Source organism: Elephas maximus, chromosome 4 (assembly GCF_024166365.1).
Source record: "Elephas maximus indicus isolate mEleMax1 chromosome 4, mEleMax1 primary haplotype, whole genome shotgun sequence".
NCBI classification, from domain to species: domain Eukaryota; kingdom Metazoa; phylum Chordata; class Mammalia; order Proboscidea; family Elephantidae; genus Elephas; species Elephas maximus.
This window is the reverse complement of record NC_064822.1, coordinates 167,204,410-167,221,189: the sequence shown is the minus strand read 5'-3', so window position 1 is coordinate 167,221,189 and position 16,780 is coordinate 167,204,410. Positions and strand designations below refer to the sequence as shown.

Here is a 16,780-nt window from a genome sequence, read left to right as displayed (position 1 = left end):
CACTTTCAGAAGCAGAAAGTGAACTTTATGCAAACACATAAAGTTATGATTATAAATATTACATATAATAATCACCGATAGATACCATTTATTGAACATCTACTACTTACTAAGTCCCATGCTAGGTGCTTTGCATTCATTATGTCTAAACCTCTCATCGACCCCACAGAGAAGGAATTAGTATCTCCATTTTACAAATGAGGAAAACTTAGGCTCAAAGACTTGACGTAATTTTTCTAGTCATCCAGTGGCAAGATTTGAACTCAGCCTTTATGGTCCTAAAGGATGTGGCTTTTCCCACCCATATGGACTTTACTGGCTGAATCAAGCAGCTTGGCACGTTTGGACAGGAGTAAGACTGCCCACCCCTATCCTCCATTCTCTTTAACACCTGAAGTATACTGCATTCGACAACCTGAAACAATATCACACTCAGACTTGATATTCCCACTGTGTCATCATTAGTTGGGGGAGCCTTCTCTTCATCTTATCATGTTTCCTTCACATTTTGCTGGATGCTGGTTTTCAGTCATTCCATCTATCATCAATCAAATACCTTAACGAGAAGGTGGAGGTGAGCCTATCTACAGGCCAGCGGTTCTCAAAGTGTGGTCCCAGGACCGGAAGCCCTAACATCACCTGGGAGCTTGTTAGAAAGGAAAATTCTCCCGCTCCGCTCCAAACTGGCTGAATCAGAATCTCCAGGGGTGGAGGCCAGCAACCTGTGTTTTAACAAGCCCTCTAGATAATTCTGACACTGGTAGAAGTTTGAGAACTACTGACAGAGGTATCAGCCTTTTATGTGACAGGTCATTACGGGTCAAGGGATATAATTTAAATCATGGTGAATCCAAGTACCATGTCTGCTGACTAGTAAGAACTGCTAATAAGGCATGCTGCATAGGGAAATTTTAAGAACCTGCAACATCTTAAGTTTCTTTGGGTGCCAATTCTCATTCTATGCTTTGTTGAATAGCACATGCATTTGAGTAAATCTACTAAAATAAAACTCTTACTTATCATTTGCATAGCATATGAACAGAGTAAACATGGATTCTAAAATCTCACAGAACTGAACTATATAGAATTTTCAGAGAAACCCAATGATTTATCAGTTTACCCATCAGCTCACTGGAAACATGAAACCAATTAAGATTTTGAAATTAGATTGCCAATGATCACAACAGAATCAAAGACATCACTGATGTTCTCACATTCTCCCTGCCTTTCAAAACAACAAAAGGAGAAACTAACCATGGATACAAAGTAAATGGGATCTTCATCCTGAGAATTATTTTTAGGAGGCAATGAAAATGGTAGGAAGAGCTCCCGAGTGAGGTGATACATCATTTATTAAAAAAATATTACTAACTTAGGTGGGCCTCTTCCATGGGGGTGCAGCAGTCATTAGCTTTGTGATAAAGTGACTGTTTGCATTTCAAGCTTTCAAGATCTACATAGTGGGAGAAAGAATTTGTGTGGAAAAAATAATGTCCGGGCCAAAGATGCTCTAAACTTCTGGAGTTTGTGGCAATTTATTCAGTAACCAAAACCATTTGCCAAGTTGGGTCAATTCTGACTCATGATGACCCCATGCATGTCAGAGTAGAACAGGGCTCCATAACATTTCCAATGGCTGTGCTCTTTTGGAAGTAGACTGCCAGGCCTTTCTTCTGAAGTGCCTCTGGGTGGATTAGAACTGCAACCTTTCATTTAGTAGCCAAGTGCTTAACTGTTTGGGCCACCCAGGGACTCCATTCTGATAAAAAAAAAAAAAAAAAAAATTTTTTTTTTTTTTTAGAAGGGACTGAAAAATGAAACAAAACACCTGCGGATGAACTGCATCTTTCTGAGTGCGGAGAAGTCGTCACAGGAAGACTCTGAGTGAGGCATTTTCACCTTTACTTCTTTTCAGGCTAACCCGAAATAGCTGTTTTTGAAATGGGCTGGCAGCCAGTTTTCCCATGTGACAAAGGCCCATCTTCCCCAGCTTGTAGCTCCTGTAATTGCTGGACAACACAAGCCAACAGACCAAACAAACACCGTCGTGACAGAGCATGCGGCTCACCTGCTCATGAACTTGTACCGGTGGGGCAGGTAATAGATTTTTCTCCTGGAAGAACAGCAAAAATGAAGCCAGTCGAGAAGAAAACCCATCGTCAGTTACAGTTTGAACTAGCAAGGAAGGAAAGGAGATTGAAGATAGAAGCCTGTAAGAGGTGAAGAAGAAAAAACTAAAAAGAGATTAACAGTGAGAAATATAGTGAGAGCACAGGGCATCTTTTGCGAGTCATGAAATCTTAATGAAACAGTTTTCATTGATATATCCTCCTCTCCACATTACCATCACTTTTTTTTAAATTGAATTTTTTTTTTTTAATTATTTTTTATGGTTGCTTCTTGCCTACAAAACACGTGGAGAGTGATGATTTGGAGAAATTAGTGTTTGCATGAATTCAGTCGAGGTCAGCTTTTCTTTTAGGGAAATGCGGACATGGATTAGGTTGGCAACATACATAATTTAATGGGCACACTATTACATTAATAATATTTACACAGCACTATAATTTTACAAAGAAATCTCCTCATTGGCTATAAAGCAGTGGAGATTTTAAAATATATGTTTTTTATAAGCAGCATGGGAAGGAAGGAAGCAAGTCAGCATTGAGACCCAGCTGTAAGTAACCACACTAGTGCCTACTGCTTAACCAATGGCATGGGCTGGCGGTAAATTAAAGAGAAAAAACCAAGGAATCCTGGGGAAAAATATTTAAGTTGGACTGAATAAGGATCTGTCATATGGCTGTATATCTTCATTTTTAAATACAGAAAATGCAAATCTGAGTGCAGTTTGAATGGAGAGCACATGTGTTAGATGCTTTATTAAAATGCAATTACCCTTTCCATATTTGCGCTTCAGCCAAGGGATCAGTCATCATGATGTGGCTTATATACCTTCTGAATTGTTGCTGAGCTATCTCGCTTTCGGAAAATGGAAGGTTTATACCCTGTAAGTTATTTTGCATGTCCGTGAAAACTGAAAAAACCTATCCATGGACATATAGGCGTTTAAGAAGCAACTTTTAATGGAAATTCCCCACAATAAGCCTGTTCCTCAATTTCCTTTTCAACACCGTAGATAGGCATAAAAACCCAAGGAGAGTAACCTCGGATTCTGAAATGCAGTCCACAGAAAATAATAAACACGATAAGTTTCTTTGGATAAGATTTAAAATATAGCCAAATTGATGTTCGTCCATTTTGTTGAAATGATACAACAGGAGGGTTTCTCCTCTGGACATGCCCTCATCTCCTTAGGCTGGAGTTACCTGCCTGAAACTGTGGAGAGGATGATAGCAGAAATTTTAAATGCATCATGTTGCAACAAGTAAAGCTATAAAAAAAAAAAAAAAAAGAAGGTATGCTTAGGTAAAAATCACATCAATATTAATGAGGCCAATTAGTGTCACACATTAACAGTATGTTCCCCTAGAACTGTTGTCCTGCAGGATTTCCTGGGTCTAAAAAGATGATTATTATTCACAGTTATTATGGTTTTCATTTTTGTTGCTTGGATTCCAAAAAAAAAAAAAAAGATCCTGTTGTTGTCCATCAGTCCCAGCTCATAGCAACACTATAGGACAGTGTAGAACTGCCCCATAGAGTTTCCAAGGCTGTAATCTTTATGGAAGCAGGCTTCTTCTGTGGAGTAGGTGGTGGGTTCGAATCGCCAGCCTCTCAGTTAGCATCCAAGAGCTTAACCACTGTGCCATCAGGGCCCTTAATGCTTTATAAGACAAAGGACTAACACTGTTTGGAGGCAGCCCTTTTCTGCTACGTAATGGGCATGCAGAAGGGTTATCTAGGGTGTGGCTGGGCCCTTCAAATATGAAATCCTTCCAGGTACTAAGGGAACCTGATTTACATGAACATTGCTCAAGTTCCCATCATCTGCTTGGGCTTTTGCTAAAGAGGCATGCTCTTCTGGCAGAAGGTCTGTGGTATTTTAGTGGGCTATCAATCAATTTCAGTAAGTTTCACTATCTTTCACCAGAAGGTAGACTTTTGGCTCTGTTAGCTTGGAGATGCTGATTTGATATATGGCTGTATCTAAGTATACTTTGTAACGGTTCCTTTCCTCTTGGTTATGTTTAATACAGTGTTAATTCATGTTAGATATTACCCAGTGCCATCGAGTCAATTCTGACTCATAGCGACCCTATAGGACAGAGTAGAGTTGCCCCATAGAGTTTCCAAGGAGCGCCTGGTGGATTCGAACTGCCGACCCTTTGGTTAGCAGCCGTAGCACTTAACAACTACGCCACCAGGGTTTATTAGATATTATATCATTAATAAATAATTGGTTTTAATTAATTGTAACTACAGTATCACATTTTTAAGTAGAAACTAAAATTGATATTCCTTCTTTCTTTCAGTGGTGACATATATACTATATATAATCCTTGAGGTCTCACATTTCCTTTCTAGCATTTGAAATACAAAAATAAATCATAGTGTCAGAACTCTGTTCAACTTCTTTGAGAATTTTGCCTTGAGGCAAACAGATGCTAGGAATCTGTCTCCATTTTAATTGGTATTAAGACATAAAGGCCAATAAACAAGGAAAATAAGACACACCAGGGGATATATTATAGGCCTATGAATGGAAATTGTCCTTCTTTAAATGAGTCCCTAGCTCCTCTGATTCTTTGTTTCTATAACTTTCCATAGCTCATTAAGAGCTATATATTGGAATTGGCACCAGTTTGCCTAATTCCTGTCCTCGGACTTGATCTTAATAGCAAAAAATCACAAATGAAAAATATTTAATCCTTTTTTTCCCCCCTTTGGAACTGTCCTTGGTAATAAATTTCCCCACCTCCTTTAGGAGATTCCATTATGAACTTCCCACATGTCTCGGCATTTATAATTTCATGCTTAATACTTTATTTTATTTATATCTAGCAAACGACTATACATTTTCCTTAGGCCATAGGGAAAATAAGAATATTCATACCATTACCCATTTCCATCAAGTTGATTCCAACTCAAAGCAACCTTATAGGACAGAGTAGAACTGCCCCATAGGGTTTCCAAGGAGCAGCTGGTAGATTTGAACTGCTGACCTTTTGGTTAGCAGCCATAGCACTTAACCACTGTGCTACCAAGGCCCCAAAGGTAAATTAATCCCTTAAATAACTACACAATTCACACAAAGTATTTTCTGTTCCCCTTGGAATAAATATCAATGTTCATGTTTGTGCATATTTATGATTTTTTTGTTAGAATTTAGAAATAGATTATTACTTAAAATAGGTCACATTTTCATAAAACTTCTTAAACTTGTTCCCATGGAAGCAGGATGTCAACATTTTTCTGTATTCACCCCGGAATGCTGGCCTTGGGAGGGACCTGCCAGTAAGGAACGTGTTCTCTTGTGTCACTGATTCCCTTGGTCTGGCTGTTCAAAGAAGCAGTACACAGAGCTTCTAAAAATGGCACCCTTTGGAAATGAAAATGCCACTTGGAAAATGCTTCTTTTTCCCAGGCACTTGAGACACTTACTTGCTAAGGCCTGAATTAGCTAGAAGCTTTCACAACAAGCCATGAAATCATTATTGGCCGTGAACACTTATTTGCATTTTCTTAACATTTGAAGGATTTTCTTCTCTATTAGCTTTCCATTCCGCATTTCATTTCTATTTGTTCCAAGAGAGGGGTGCATTAAGTTTACAGTGAAGCAGCAGAGAGAGTGAGGAAAAATATATTTACACCTACCTGAAAGGCATTCTTACATTCATTTGTTCTGCATATCTTCCCAGGACTTCCCATGGGGCATGTAACTTCACAAAGATAATGTCACTATTTATTAGAGAGGACTGAAACAGAAAAAAGAAACTAAATTGAAAAGTATATTCAAGTCTCCTACGGTTTAAATTGAGTTGGAACTTAGAACACAGGAACTTCTACTGCATTTTAAAATTTGGATTGAATTCTGTTGCCCAAAGTTACGTTGAGGTCCTAATCCCTGTACCTATAAATATGACCCTAACATATTTACATAAAAACTCAACTTTATGCTCTAGTGGAGGCGGGGTGTGGATAAATTTGCCCTACAGGGACTTCTTTTTAAATTTAAATTTAAACGGCCACAGAGGTTTTCTTTCGTTAAAAGAGCATGCCAGAATAGGGTGGGTTCTAAACCTAATCACTTCTGAGTGGTGTCTCATAAAAAGAGCAAAAGGGATACAAAGACACACACAGGGCGAAGACAGATGCCAAATGAGAACTGTCTACAAGTAAAGGAACTCCAAGGACTTCAGACACCAGAAACAGGAAAAGAGGCCTACAGAAGGAACAGACACGGCAGAGACCATGATTTGGACTTTTAGCCTCCAGAGCCATGAGAAAATAAAGTTCCTTTCTTTAAAGCCACCCATTTGTGGTATTATTATAATTTTTTATTACAACAAACAGCACTACATAACTAAGATGTTCAGCAATAAGCCAGGCCCTTAAGGGTGCAGATATTCACTCATCAAATACCCCACTGTGTGCCAGGCACTGAAGACCCAGCCATGAACAAGATAGATATAAACGGAACTTATACTCTCAAAAATATATTTTAAAAAAAGGACGTAGGCAAAAAACAAGTGAAAAAGAGAGGGATAAATTCAGGTAGTGACAAGTGTTATAAAGATAGCAAGATAATAGGAGAAACAGTTATGGGGAGGGGACATACACTACTTTGGGTAAGGGGGTAAGAAAAAGCTTCTCTGTGGAGGTGATGTTTGAGCTGAGACCTAAAGGAGAAGGAGCTAGCTGTATAAAGAGTATGGGTTGAGTGTTCTGGTGCCAAGGTCCTAAGTTGGGAAATTGTTTGGCACATTTGAGGGACAGAAAGGAAAGTGGAGTGGCTGAGATGTTTTAAGCATGGAGAAGGGGGTCATGAGAAGAGGCTGAAAAGGTGCAGCTCTTTACAGGTTACAATTAGGCAGTTAGGCTTTATTCTAGGAACGCTGGGAAGCCATCTTGATTTAGTTAGGTGTTCGAAGCTCACTCTGGCTGCTGTGTACAGGCTGAAATGAGGTTCTATCCTCCAACTTGAGATAAGTAACTTCCTCACACAGCACCCGGCACAGAGGAAGCATACAACTAATGCTTGCTTAATTTATGAATATGGCTAGAATAAATTGTGAGGGAGAGCTGCAGGAAAGCAGAGAGATGGAAAGATGTTCTTACAATAATTCTGGACAAAGTTGGTGGCAGTGGAGACGGAGCGACAGAAGAGATATGAGATTTAAATCTGGATCTGTGCCACACATGCTTTTTTCAAATAACTGTGTTCTTTGGCCCCAAATCTCTGCTTCCTCTCGGGTTTTTTAACAACACTGAACTTAGTGTGGTAAAACTAAAATTTCACACTCCGATAACCACCCAACAGGTTTTGTCTGTGACTCTGCCTGAAAAGACATAAAAAGCCAATTAGGAGATTTTTCTCTGGAAGTGGCTTCCCACAGGGAGGGTTGAGTTATGGACGGAGGTAGAAGGAAAAGTGAGAAAACAATGGGCTGAACCAATTATTTATCCATGTTTCTCACACAGGGTCTTTCTGGACTACCTGCCACCTAAACTTTCATAGTTTATGAACGATGAGGGATATATTAAGCCTTTGTGGCTCAACTCTCTTTTCCACAGTATTTAAAAACAATCCAGTTTTTTTACACTGCTGACAAAAACATGCTTTATGCTCTAGCTGGGGTACATTTATACTACAGGGACTTGTTTTTAAATTGCAAATGATGTGTAATTATAATTCATTTCATGTACTTTAATTCAGGATCTTCTTGCTGGGCTTATAAATGTCATACTTCAAGTAAATGAGTTCCTCAAGATACCATGAAAAGCAAACTACTGTCAACTTTAATGTCCTCAGGGACTCTGGCAAGTGACTGAATTTCCCAGAGTTAGGAGGGCCAGGGCCTAGCTGTGAAATGGTAAGGGGCACCCTCTGATATTGCAGGCTGAAACAAAGTTTATCTTCAAGCTTGGGACAATAATCCCAACTATAACCCTGGTGGTGTAGTACTTAAGAGATACAGCTGCTAACCAAAAGGCTGGCAGTTCAAATCCACCAGGTGCTCCCTGGAAGCTCTACTCTTACAGAGTCGCTATGAATCAGAATCGACTCGACGGCAAAGGGTTTGGTTTTTTGGTGTAACCCCAACTATAATCCTGGAGGACAAGGAATGTTTCCATTATTCACGGTTGAATCCTCTGGACCTAGCACAATGCCTTGCACAGAGGGAGGGTACAATCAATATTTGTCTAATATATAGTTAGTGAAATGTGTAGTGTCAGGCTCTGCTCAGGCGAAACCTGTGAGTCCTGTGAAGCAGGAAGTGACTGTCCACGAAGTGACTCTTGAAGCTAGCTACTTAAATTAGTAGGTTACCGGTAACGAGGGGCCCACTCAGGGAAGGGACAAGCCAGTAACCTCTGAAGATGTGATGACCAATACTGTGTCTTTTTGCACAAACTGGTTTTCTGTTTATTAACCTATTATACTCAGTCCAGGATTTCACTGGCTAATTTTTTTCAGAAGGAGACCGCCAGGTCCTTCTTCCTACAGTGAAAATCTCATGAATACCAGCAGAGCACTGTATGGAAGGTTTCAGCTGAGCTTCCAGACTAAGACAGACTAGGAAGAAGGACCCTGCAGTCTACTTCTGAAAAGAATTAGCCAGTGAAAACCTTATGCATAGCAGTGGAACAATGTCTGGTATACTGCTGGAAGATGAGCCTCTCAGGTTAGAAGGCCCTCAAAATAATACTGGGGAAGAGCTACCTTCTCAAAGTAGAGTTGATCTTAATGATGTAGATGGAGTCAAGCTCTTGGAACCTTCATCTGCTGATGTGGCACGACTTAGAATGACAAGAAACAGCTATAAACGTACATTAATAACAGCAATATGGAATGTATGAAGTATGCATCTAGGAAAATTGGAAATCATCAAAAATGAAATGTAACACATAAACATCGATATCCTAGGCATCAGTGAGCTGAAATGACTGATATTGGCCATTTTGAGTCGGACAACCTATATGGTCTACTACGCCAGGAATGACAACCTGAAAAGGAATGGCATTGCATTCATCGTTGAAAAGAACATTTCAGGATCTATCCTGAAGTACAGCGCTGCCAGTGATAGGATAATATCCACATGCCTACAAAGAAGACCAGTTAATACGAATATTATTCAAATTTACACACCCACCACTAAAGCCAAAGATGAAGACACCGAAGATTTTTACCAACTTCTGCAGTCTGAAATTGATCAAACATGCAATCAGGATGCACTGATAATTACTGATGATTGGAATGCAAAAGTTGGAAACAAAGAAAAAGGATCGGTAGTCTGAAAATATGGCCTTGGTGATAGAAATGATGCTGGAGATCACATGACTGAATTTTGGAAGACCAATGACTTCTTCATTGCAAATACCTTTTTTCAACAACGTAAAAATTGACTATACACATGGACCTTGCCAGATGGGATATACAGGAATCAAATCTACTTACATCTGTGGAAAAACACAATGGGAAAGCTCAATATCATCAGTCAGAACAAGGCCAGGGGTCGACTACAGATCAGACCATCAATTATTCACATGCAAGTTTAAGTTGAAACTGAAGAAAACTAGAACAAGTCCATGAGAGCCAAAGTATGACCTTGAGTGTATTCCACCTGAATTTAGAGACCTCAAGAATAGATTTGATGAATTGAACACTAATGACTGAAGACTAGATGAGTTGTGGAATGACATCAAGGACATCATACTTGAAGAAAGCAAGAGGTCATTATAAAGACAGGAGTGAAAGAAAAGACCTGAGTGGATGTCAGAAGAGACTCTGAAACTTGCTCTTGAACATTGAATAACTAAAGCAAAAGGAAAAAATGATGAAATAAAAGAGCTGAACAGAAGGTTTCAAAGGGCAGCTTGAGAAGACAAAGTAAAGTATTATGACAACATGTGCAAAAACCTGGAGATAGAAAATCAAAAGGGAAGAACACGTTCAGCATTTCTCAAGCTGAAAGAACTGAAGAAAACATTCAAGCCTTGAGTTGCAATAGTGAAGGATTCTACAGGGAAAATATTAAATGACACAGGAAGCATCAAAAGAAGATGGAAGTACTATACAGAGTCACTATACCAAAAAGAATTGGTCAATGTTCAACCATTTCAGGAGGTAGCATGTGATCAAGAACCGATGGTACTGAAGGAAGAAGTCCAAGCTACATTGAAAGCATTGGTGAAAAACAAGGCTCTGGGAATTGATGGATTATCAATTGAGATATTTCAACAAGCAGATGCAGCACTGGAAATGCTCACTTATCTATGCCAAGAAATCTGGAAGACAGCTACCTGGCCAACTGACTAGAAGAGATCTATATTTATGCCTATTCCCAAGAAAGGTGATCCAACTGAATGTGGAAATTATCGAACAATATCATTAATATCATATGCAAGCAGAATTTTACTGAAGATCATTCAAAAGTGGCTGCAGCAGTGTATTGACAGGGAACTGCCAGAAACTCAAGCTGAATTTAGAAGAGGACATGGAACCAGTAATATCACTGCTGATGTCAGATGGATCCTGGTCGAAAGCAGAAAATACCAGAAGGATGTTTACCTGTGTTTTATTGACTATGCTAAGGCATTGGACTGTGTGGATCATAAGAAATTATGGATAACATTGTGGAGAATAGGAATTCCAGAACACTTAATTGTGCTCATGAGGAATCTGTACACAGACCACAAGGCAGTTGTTCAAACAGAACAAGGGGCTACTGCATGGTTTAAGGTCAGGAAAGGTATGTATCAGGGTTGTATCCTTTCACCATACCTATTCAATCTGTATGCTGAGCAAATAATTTGAGAAGCTGGACTATATGAAGAAGAATGGGGCATCAGGATTGGAGGAAGACTTATTAACGACCTGAGTTATGCAGATGACACAATCTTGCTTGCTGAAAGTTAAGAGGACTTGAAACACTTACTGCTGAAAATCAAGGACCACAGCCTTCAGTATGGATTACACCTCAACATAAAGAAAACAAATATCCTCACAACTGGACCAATAAGGAACATCATGATAAATGGAGAAAAGCTTGAGGTTATCAAGGATTTCATTTTACTTGGATCCACAATCAACACCCATGAAAGCAGCAGTCAAAAAATCAAAAGACACATTACATTGGGCAAATCGGCTGCAAAAGACCCTTTAAAGTGTTGAAAAGCAAAGATGTCACCTTGAGGACTAAGGTGCGCCTGACCCAAGCCATGGTGTTTTCAGTCACCTCATATGCATGCAAAAGCTGGACAATGAATAAGGAAGACTGCAAAAGAACTGATGCCTTTGAATTGTGATGCTGGCGAAGAATATTGAATATACCATGGACTATCAAAAGAACGAACAAACGTGTCTAGGAACAAATACAACTAGAATGTTCCTTAGAAGCAAGGATGGCAAAACTACGTCTCACATATTTTGGACATGTTGTCAGGAGGGATCAGTCCCTGGAGAAGGACATCATGCTTGGTAAAGTAGAGGGTCAGTGAAAAAGAGGAAAACCTTCAACGAGATGGACTGACATAGTGGCTGCAACAATGGGCTCAAGCATAGCAACAATTATGGGATGATGCAGGACCAGGCAGTGTTTCTTTCTGTTGTGCACAAGGTCGTTATGAGTCAGAACTGACTCGATGACACCTAACAACAACAAGAACTCATTCCAGGAGCCCTAGCGACACAGTGAGCAAGTGTTAACTGAAAGGTCGGCAGTTTGAATCCACCAGCTGCTCCGCAGGAGAAGGATGTGGCAGTCTGCTCCTGTAAAGATTACAGCCTTGCAAACCCTATGAGGCAGTTCCACTCTGTCCTATAGGGTTGCTATGAGTCTGAATGGACTCGAGAGCAACAGGTTTGGTTTAACGAGTTTGACACTCAGACCTCCCTGCATAGGGCACTTAGAGCTCAGTCGCTAGGGGATGTGAATGAGCTCACGAGTGGCAACACCCATACATACAGAACCTACAGAGACAGAACATACACACAAAACTCTTCGTCCTGCCCCATTCATGCCTGCTGGGTGCACTGATTCCTTATGACTGAAATGATCCTGCAGCTTGCCAGCTGAGTATTTTTTGGGCTTTGGAAAAGACTGCCACATGCTTTTCAATATATAACATAGTTTTCTAAGTTATAAAGCAGAAAAAAATTACATTTCTTAAAAATGGATCTTTTTGTTTATATTAAATATAGACTTCAGAGTCTGCGTAAGTTTTACTTGGACATTTAAATTGTGATAATAGCAATTCTGTAAAGTCACCTAGATTTCCTACAGAATCCCTGGGTGATACAAATGACTAATGCACTCTGCTGGTAACCGAAAGGTTGGAGGTTCAAGTCTACTACTCAAAGGCACCTTGGAAGAAAGGCCTGATGATCTACTTCCAAAAAACCTGCCATTGAAAACCCTATGGAGCACAGCTCTAGTCTAACACACATGAGGTCACCAGAAGTTGGAATTGACTCAACAGCCACTGGGTGTTTTTTTTAAGCTTTCTGACAAGGTCCTACACTCACCATTGTTCTTTTGTCTTCCTATGAGAGAGAGAGAGTAAAATTGCACAACTCAGGAAGATAACATATACCCGCAAACCAAGTCTGTGGCCATAGAGTTGATCTCGACTCATAGCAACCCCACAGGACAGAGGAGAACTGCCCCATAGGGTTTCCAAGGAGCAGCTGGGAGATTCAAACTGCTGACCTTTTGGTTAGCAGCCGTGGCACTTAACCGCTGTGCCATATGGGATATGATTTATTCAAAGAATCTGAGAGCCTGTACCTTGATTTAGACCACAATATATAAATTTTTTTTTTTTTTTATATAACTCTTAGGGTATGCTATCATCTCCATGGAATTACTGTAATTGCTAGTTTATAGAAAATAATCCTGTGGAAGAATAATCATTCTGTAGAGTCCTCATGAATGTATGAAAATATTTAAGAGAATCCATTAAAACTTTCCACTTAGGGCATTTGTTCAATGCCCCACTGCACTGTGTGGAAAAGCCAATTCATTATTTGAACACTTGCAGAGCCAATTGCAATTCTAATGTGGGATTCTCCACATTTTCTGCATAAAATCTCAGCTGTTTTGATTCATTCAGCATAATAAAAAAGCTTTATCTTTCTTATTCTTTTAGTAATAATAATAACATCATCACTTTTTATTTGTTTAATGGTTTGAAATTTTCAAAGCACTTTTATACACTATCTCGTTTATTCTCACACAAACCTTGTGAGAGAGGCTTTCCTTTGATTTCTCAGAGGAGGAGAGAGAGACAGGTCAAGTGATTCGCTCACAGTCAAACCGAAAGTTTATCATGGACAGAACTGATTCCAGACCTGCATCCCTTGGCTCCCTCATCAATTTTATCTAATAAACTCTGAGGTTAAAATAAACCCATGGCTTTGCTTAGGATACAAATGTACCAGTTGCCATGGCCACCCTATTGCTTAGGGGATATACATTTAAAATGTGAATGCTCTGAATTGGTCCTTTTTCAGTTTATGTAAACAAATCTTAAAAGAGTTTCATATTTTATAAGACAGAGCAACAAAAACAAAAAGGCACTGTATACTGTAAAGCAAAATTAAGCTACTAAAGAACTGAGAGTTAATTTGAGACTATTAATAGTTATTTTGATAATCTTCACAAAAATGTTAGCTGAATTCCCTGCTGTTGAACGTCTATTCCTGAGTCGTTGTCCTGTGTGTGTGTGTGTGTGTGTGTGTGTGTGTGTGTGCCCCTTTTACATACTTAAGAGTCAAGATTTGGCATAAGAAACTTACTATACTCAATTTCTCAAGAAGGAACTGAGAAGGCACGACCTACTGCTTGTTTCAGAATACACTCTGAACGTTAGCCATGAAAAATAAATGTGAAAGAGATGATTGCTAATTATACAGCCCATATATCACTGTTTTCTCTACTGCTGAATGATTATGCTACCATTTCTAAACAGGCTTTTCCTTGTTATTAAGTATTTTGCTCCACATAAATCCAAGTGTGCAAGTGCCAAAGGGAAGAGAAATGAAAATGATGTCTATGAAACATAGTTGTTTCGTTACTATACTGCAACAAAAATCCCTTAGGTTACAACCCCGCAGAGAAGAAAAATGATGATGTGGAGGAGTTTGGAACAATATTCTTGGAAGAATGACTGAAGGAATTAACAAGAGGCCTGGAAACTCCCAGGAGTAGAAATAGGTAAGATTCATAGAAAGCATTCCTTCTTTCTTTTTTTCATTCAAGAAGAACATAATGAATACCTTCTAGGTACTGCTAGATGCTAGGAATGCAAAGAGCAATTCATCTTGGTCCTTGCCTTGGTATGTCACAATTTGGGACGAGATGGTTAGGTAAGTCAACAGTCAGGCAACAGAAGACGGTATGCCATTATCTGATTCAGGCAACCCCTCTCTCAAAGGTGTGTGCCTGTATACACATACCTCCACATCTCATGACCTCTGATGCCATTGGCTGAGCTGAAAAGGGGAAACTGAGGGAGGAACAGTTTTGGGAGTGGGGGCACAGAGGTAAATCATGAATTCAGTTTGGAAATGTTCATTTGGAGATGCCTGTGAGAAGATATCATTTAGGTATTTGAGTAAATAAGCCTGGAGCTCAGGGAAACAGTCTGGGCTAGAGATACAAAGTAAGTATGGCCAGGATATAGACAGTACTTAAAGTCATGGCATTGGATGAGGTCACTCAGAGAGAGTATAGATATGGAGCCACATGGGCAGCTGTGCCACAGAGGTTAGTTAGGAATATATATTCTGAGGTTAAACTACATGGATTCATATCCTGGGTCTACCCCTTACCAGCTCCGTGATCTTGAGAAAGCTATTTAACCTCTCTGTGCCTGAGTTTGCAATTGCAAAATGAAAAATGATAGAAATACCTACTTTATTGAATTGTATTACATGATCTAATACATGTGCTATGCTCAAAGAACATTTAAAAATATTAGTTATCATTATCTTCAAGAAGGACTACACTAGATTGGTGGCGGTGGGAATAACACAGCACTCCTACTTATCCAAGTTACAACCCAGGAAGGAGACAAATAAGGAACTAATGGCTGAGAAGGATTTCTCAGGTCTTTGAATATAAGGCCCAGCCAGACGAATCTCTGAGATCCAAGATCCCAATTCCTGTCTCCTGTCTCTTCAGGGCCCTCAGAGTCTACATGTTCCTCTACAGATATCCATTCATTCAACAACATTCATTAAGTGATTATTATGTGCCAGGTACATGCATGGAAGCTGTAGTCTAGAAATCAAATGATGTATTGCACTGGGTAAATCTGCTGCAAAATAACTCTTTAAAGTTCTAAAAAACAAAGATGTCACTCTGATGACTAATATGTGCCTGACCCAAGCCATGGTCTTTTCATTCACCTCATATGCATGCAAACTAAACAATGGAAAACAGAAGCCATAAGAAGGATCGGCACATTTGAATTATGGTATTGGGAAAGAATATTGAATATATCGTAGGGTGCCAGAAGAATGAACAAATCAGTCTTAGAAGAAATACAACTGGAATGCTCCTTAGAAGCAAGGATGGAGAAAGTCTGTCTTGCTTACTTTGGACAGGTCATCAGGGAAGACCAATCACTATAAAAGGACATCATGTTTGGTAAAGGAGAAGGTCAGCGAAAACAAGGGAACGCTTAATAAGATGGATTAACAAGATAGCCACAACAATGGCTTCAAACATATCAAAGATGAAGAAGATGGTGCAGGACAGGGGGGCGTTCATTCTGTTATACATAAGGGTACCACGGGTTGCCATGGGTCAGAGTAGATTTGATGGCAACTAACAACAATGTGTTAGGTACTCTGCTAGATGCTAGATATACCATGGTAGACAACATTCACAGTCCAGAGGGGGAGGGGTAATAAACAACAAATACGTATGTAATTTAAAATTGTGAAAAGTATTAGGAAGAGAATACAGTGCTGTGGGAGAGAAGAACCGGGACACTTACTTTAGATTGGCTGGGCAATCTCTGAAGATGTAACATTTAACCTGAGATCTGAAAGATGAGAAGTTTTTAGCCATGGGAGGAGTCAAGTGGAAGCACTTCAGCCAGAGAGAATAGTAAGTACAAAGGCCAGGAGACACTTGGGATGATTGTACCAGGAACTGAAAGGCCTGGATGACTGGACATTGTAAAGGTTGAGATGGGTGGAGTGGCCTGAGATGGGTAAGAGAGGGAGGCTTAGAACACACAATGCAGGACCAGGTACAATAATGTTAAGGAGTTTGGATTTTATTCTCTAAGGCTAGTGGAAGTCACTACGGGGTTTCAAGCAGTGAAATGACAGGATCACTTGTTTTAAAAAGTGCACTCTGATTCCTCTTTGGAGAATGGCCCAGAGGAAGCACAGGAGTGGGAAGTCCATCAGGAAAGTTACTGCAGTAGGCCAGGTGAGACAAGACTGGCTAGAACCAAGAAAGTGGATGTGGCTGAGAAGGAGAGATATGGACAAACTTGAGATCTCTTTGGAAATAGATTTGAAAGGACTTGTAATGGATCAAATGAAGGCAGTAAGAACAAAAACTCAGTGTCTAGAATGATCTCAAGGTTTTCTTGCCTGGACGGATGGTAATACTACACACTGAGTTAGAGAAGA

At 39.7% G+C, this 16,780-nt stretch overlaps 1 protein-coding gene across 1 annotated transcript in view; it reads right to left on the bottom strand.

Annotated features, from left to right (window-relative positions):
* ANO4 (anoctamin 4) overlaps positions 1-16,780 on the bottom strand; it is a 453,262-nt gene that overhangs the window by 152,261 nt on the left and 284,221 nt on the right. The window contains exons 6-7 of the mRNA XM_049884167.1: positions 5,779-5,879; positions 2,069-2,113 (exon numbers count right to left, since the gene is read on the bottom strand). Coding sequence (XP_049740124.1) covers positions 2,069-2,113; positions 5,779-5,879 — 146 coding nt within the window. The remainder of the gene's footprint in view (positions 1-2,068; positions 2,114-5,778; positions 5,880-16,780) is intronic.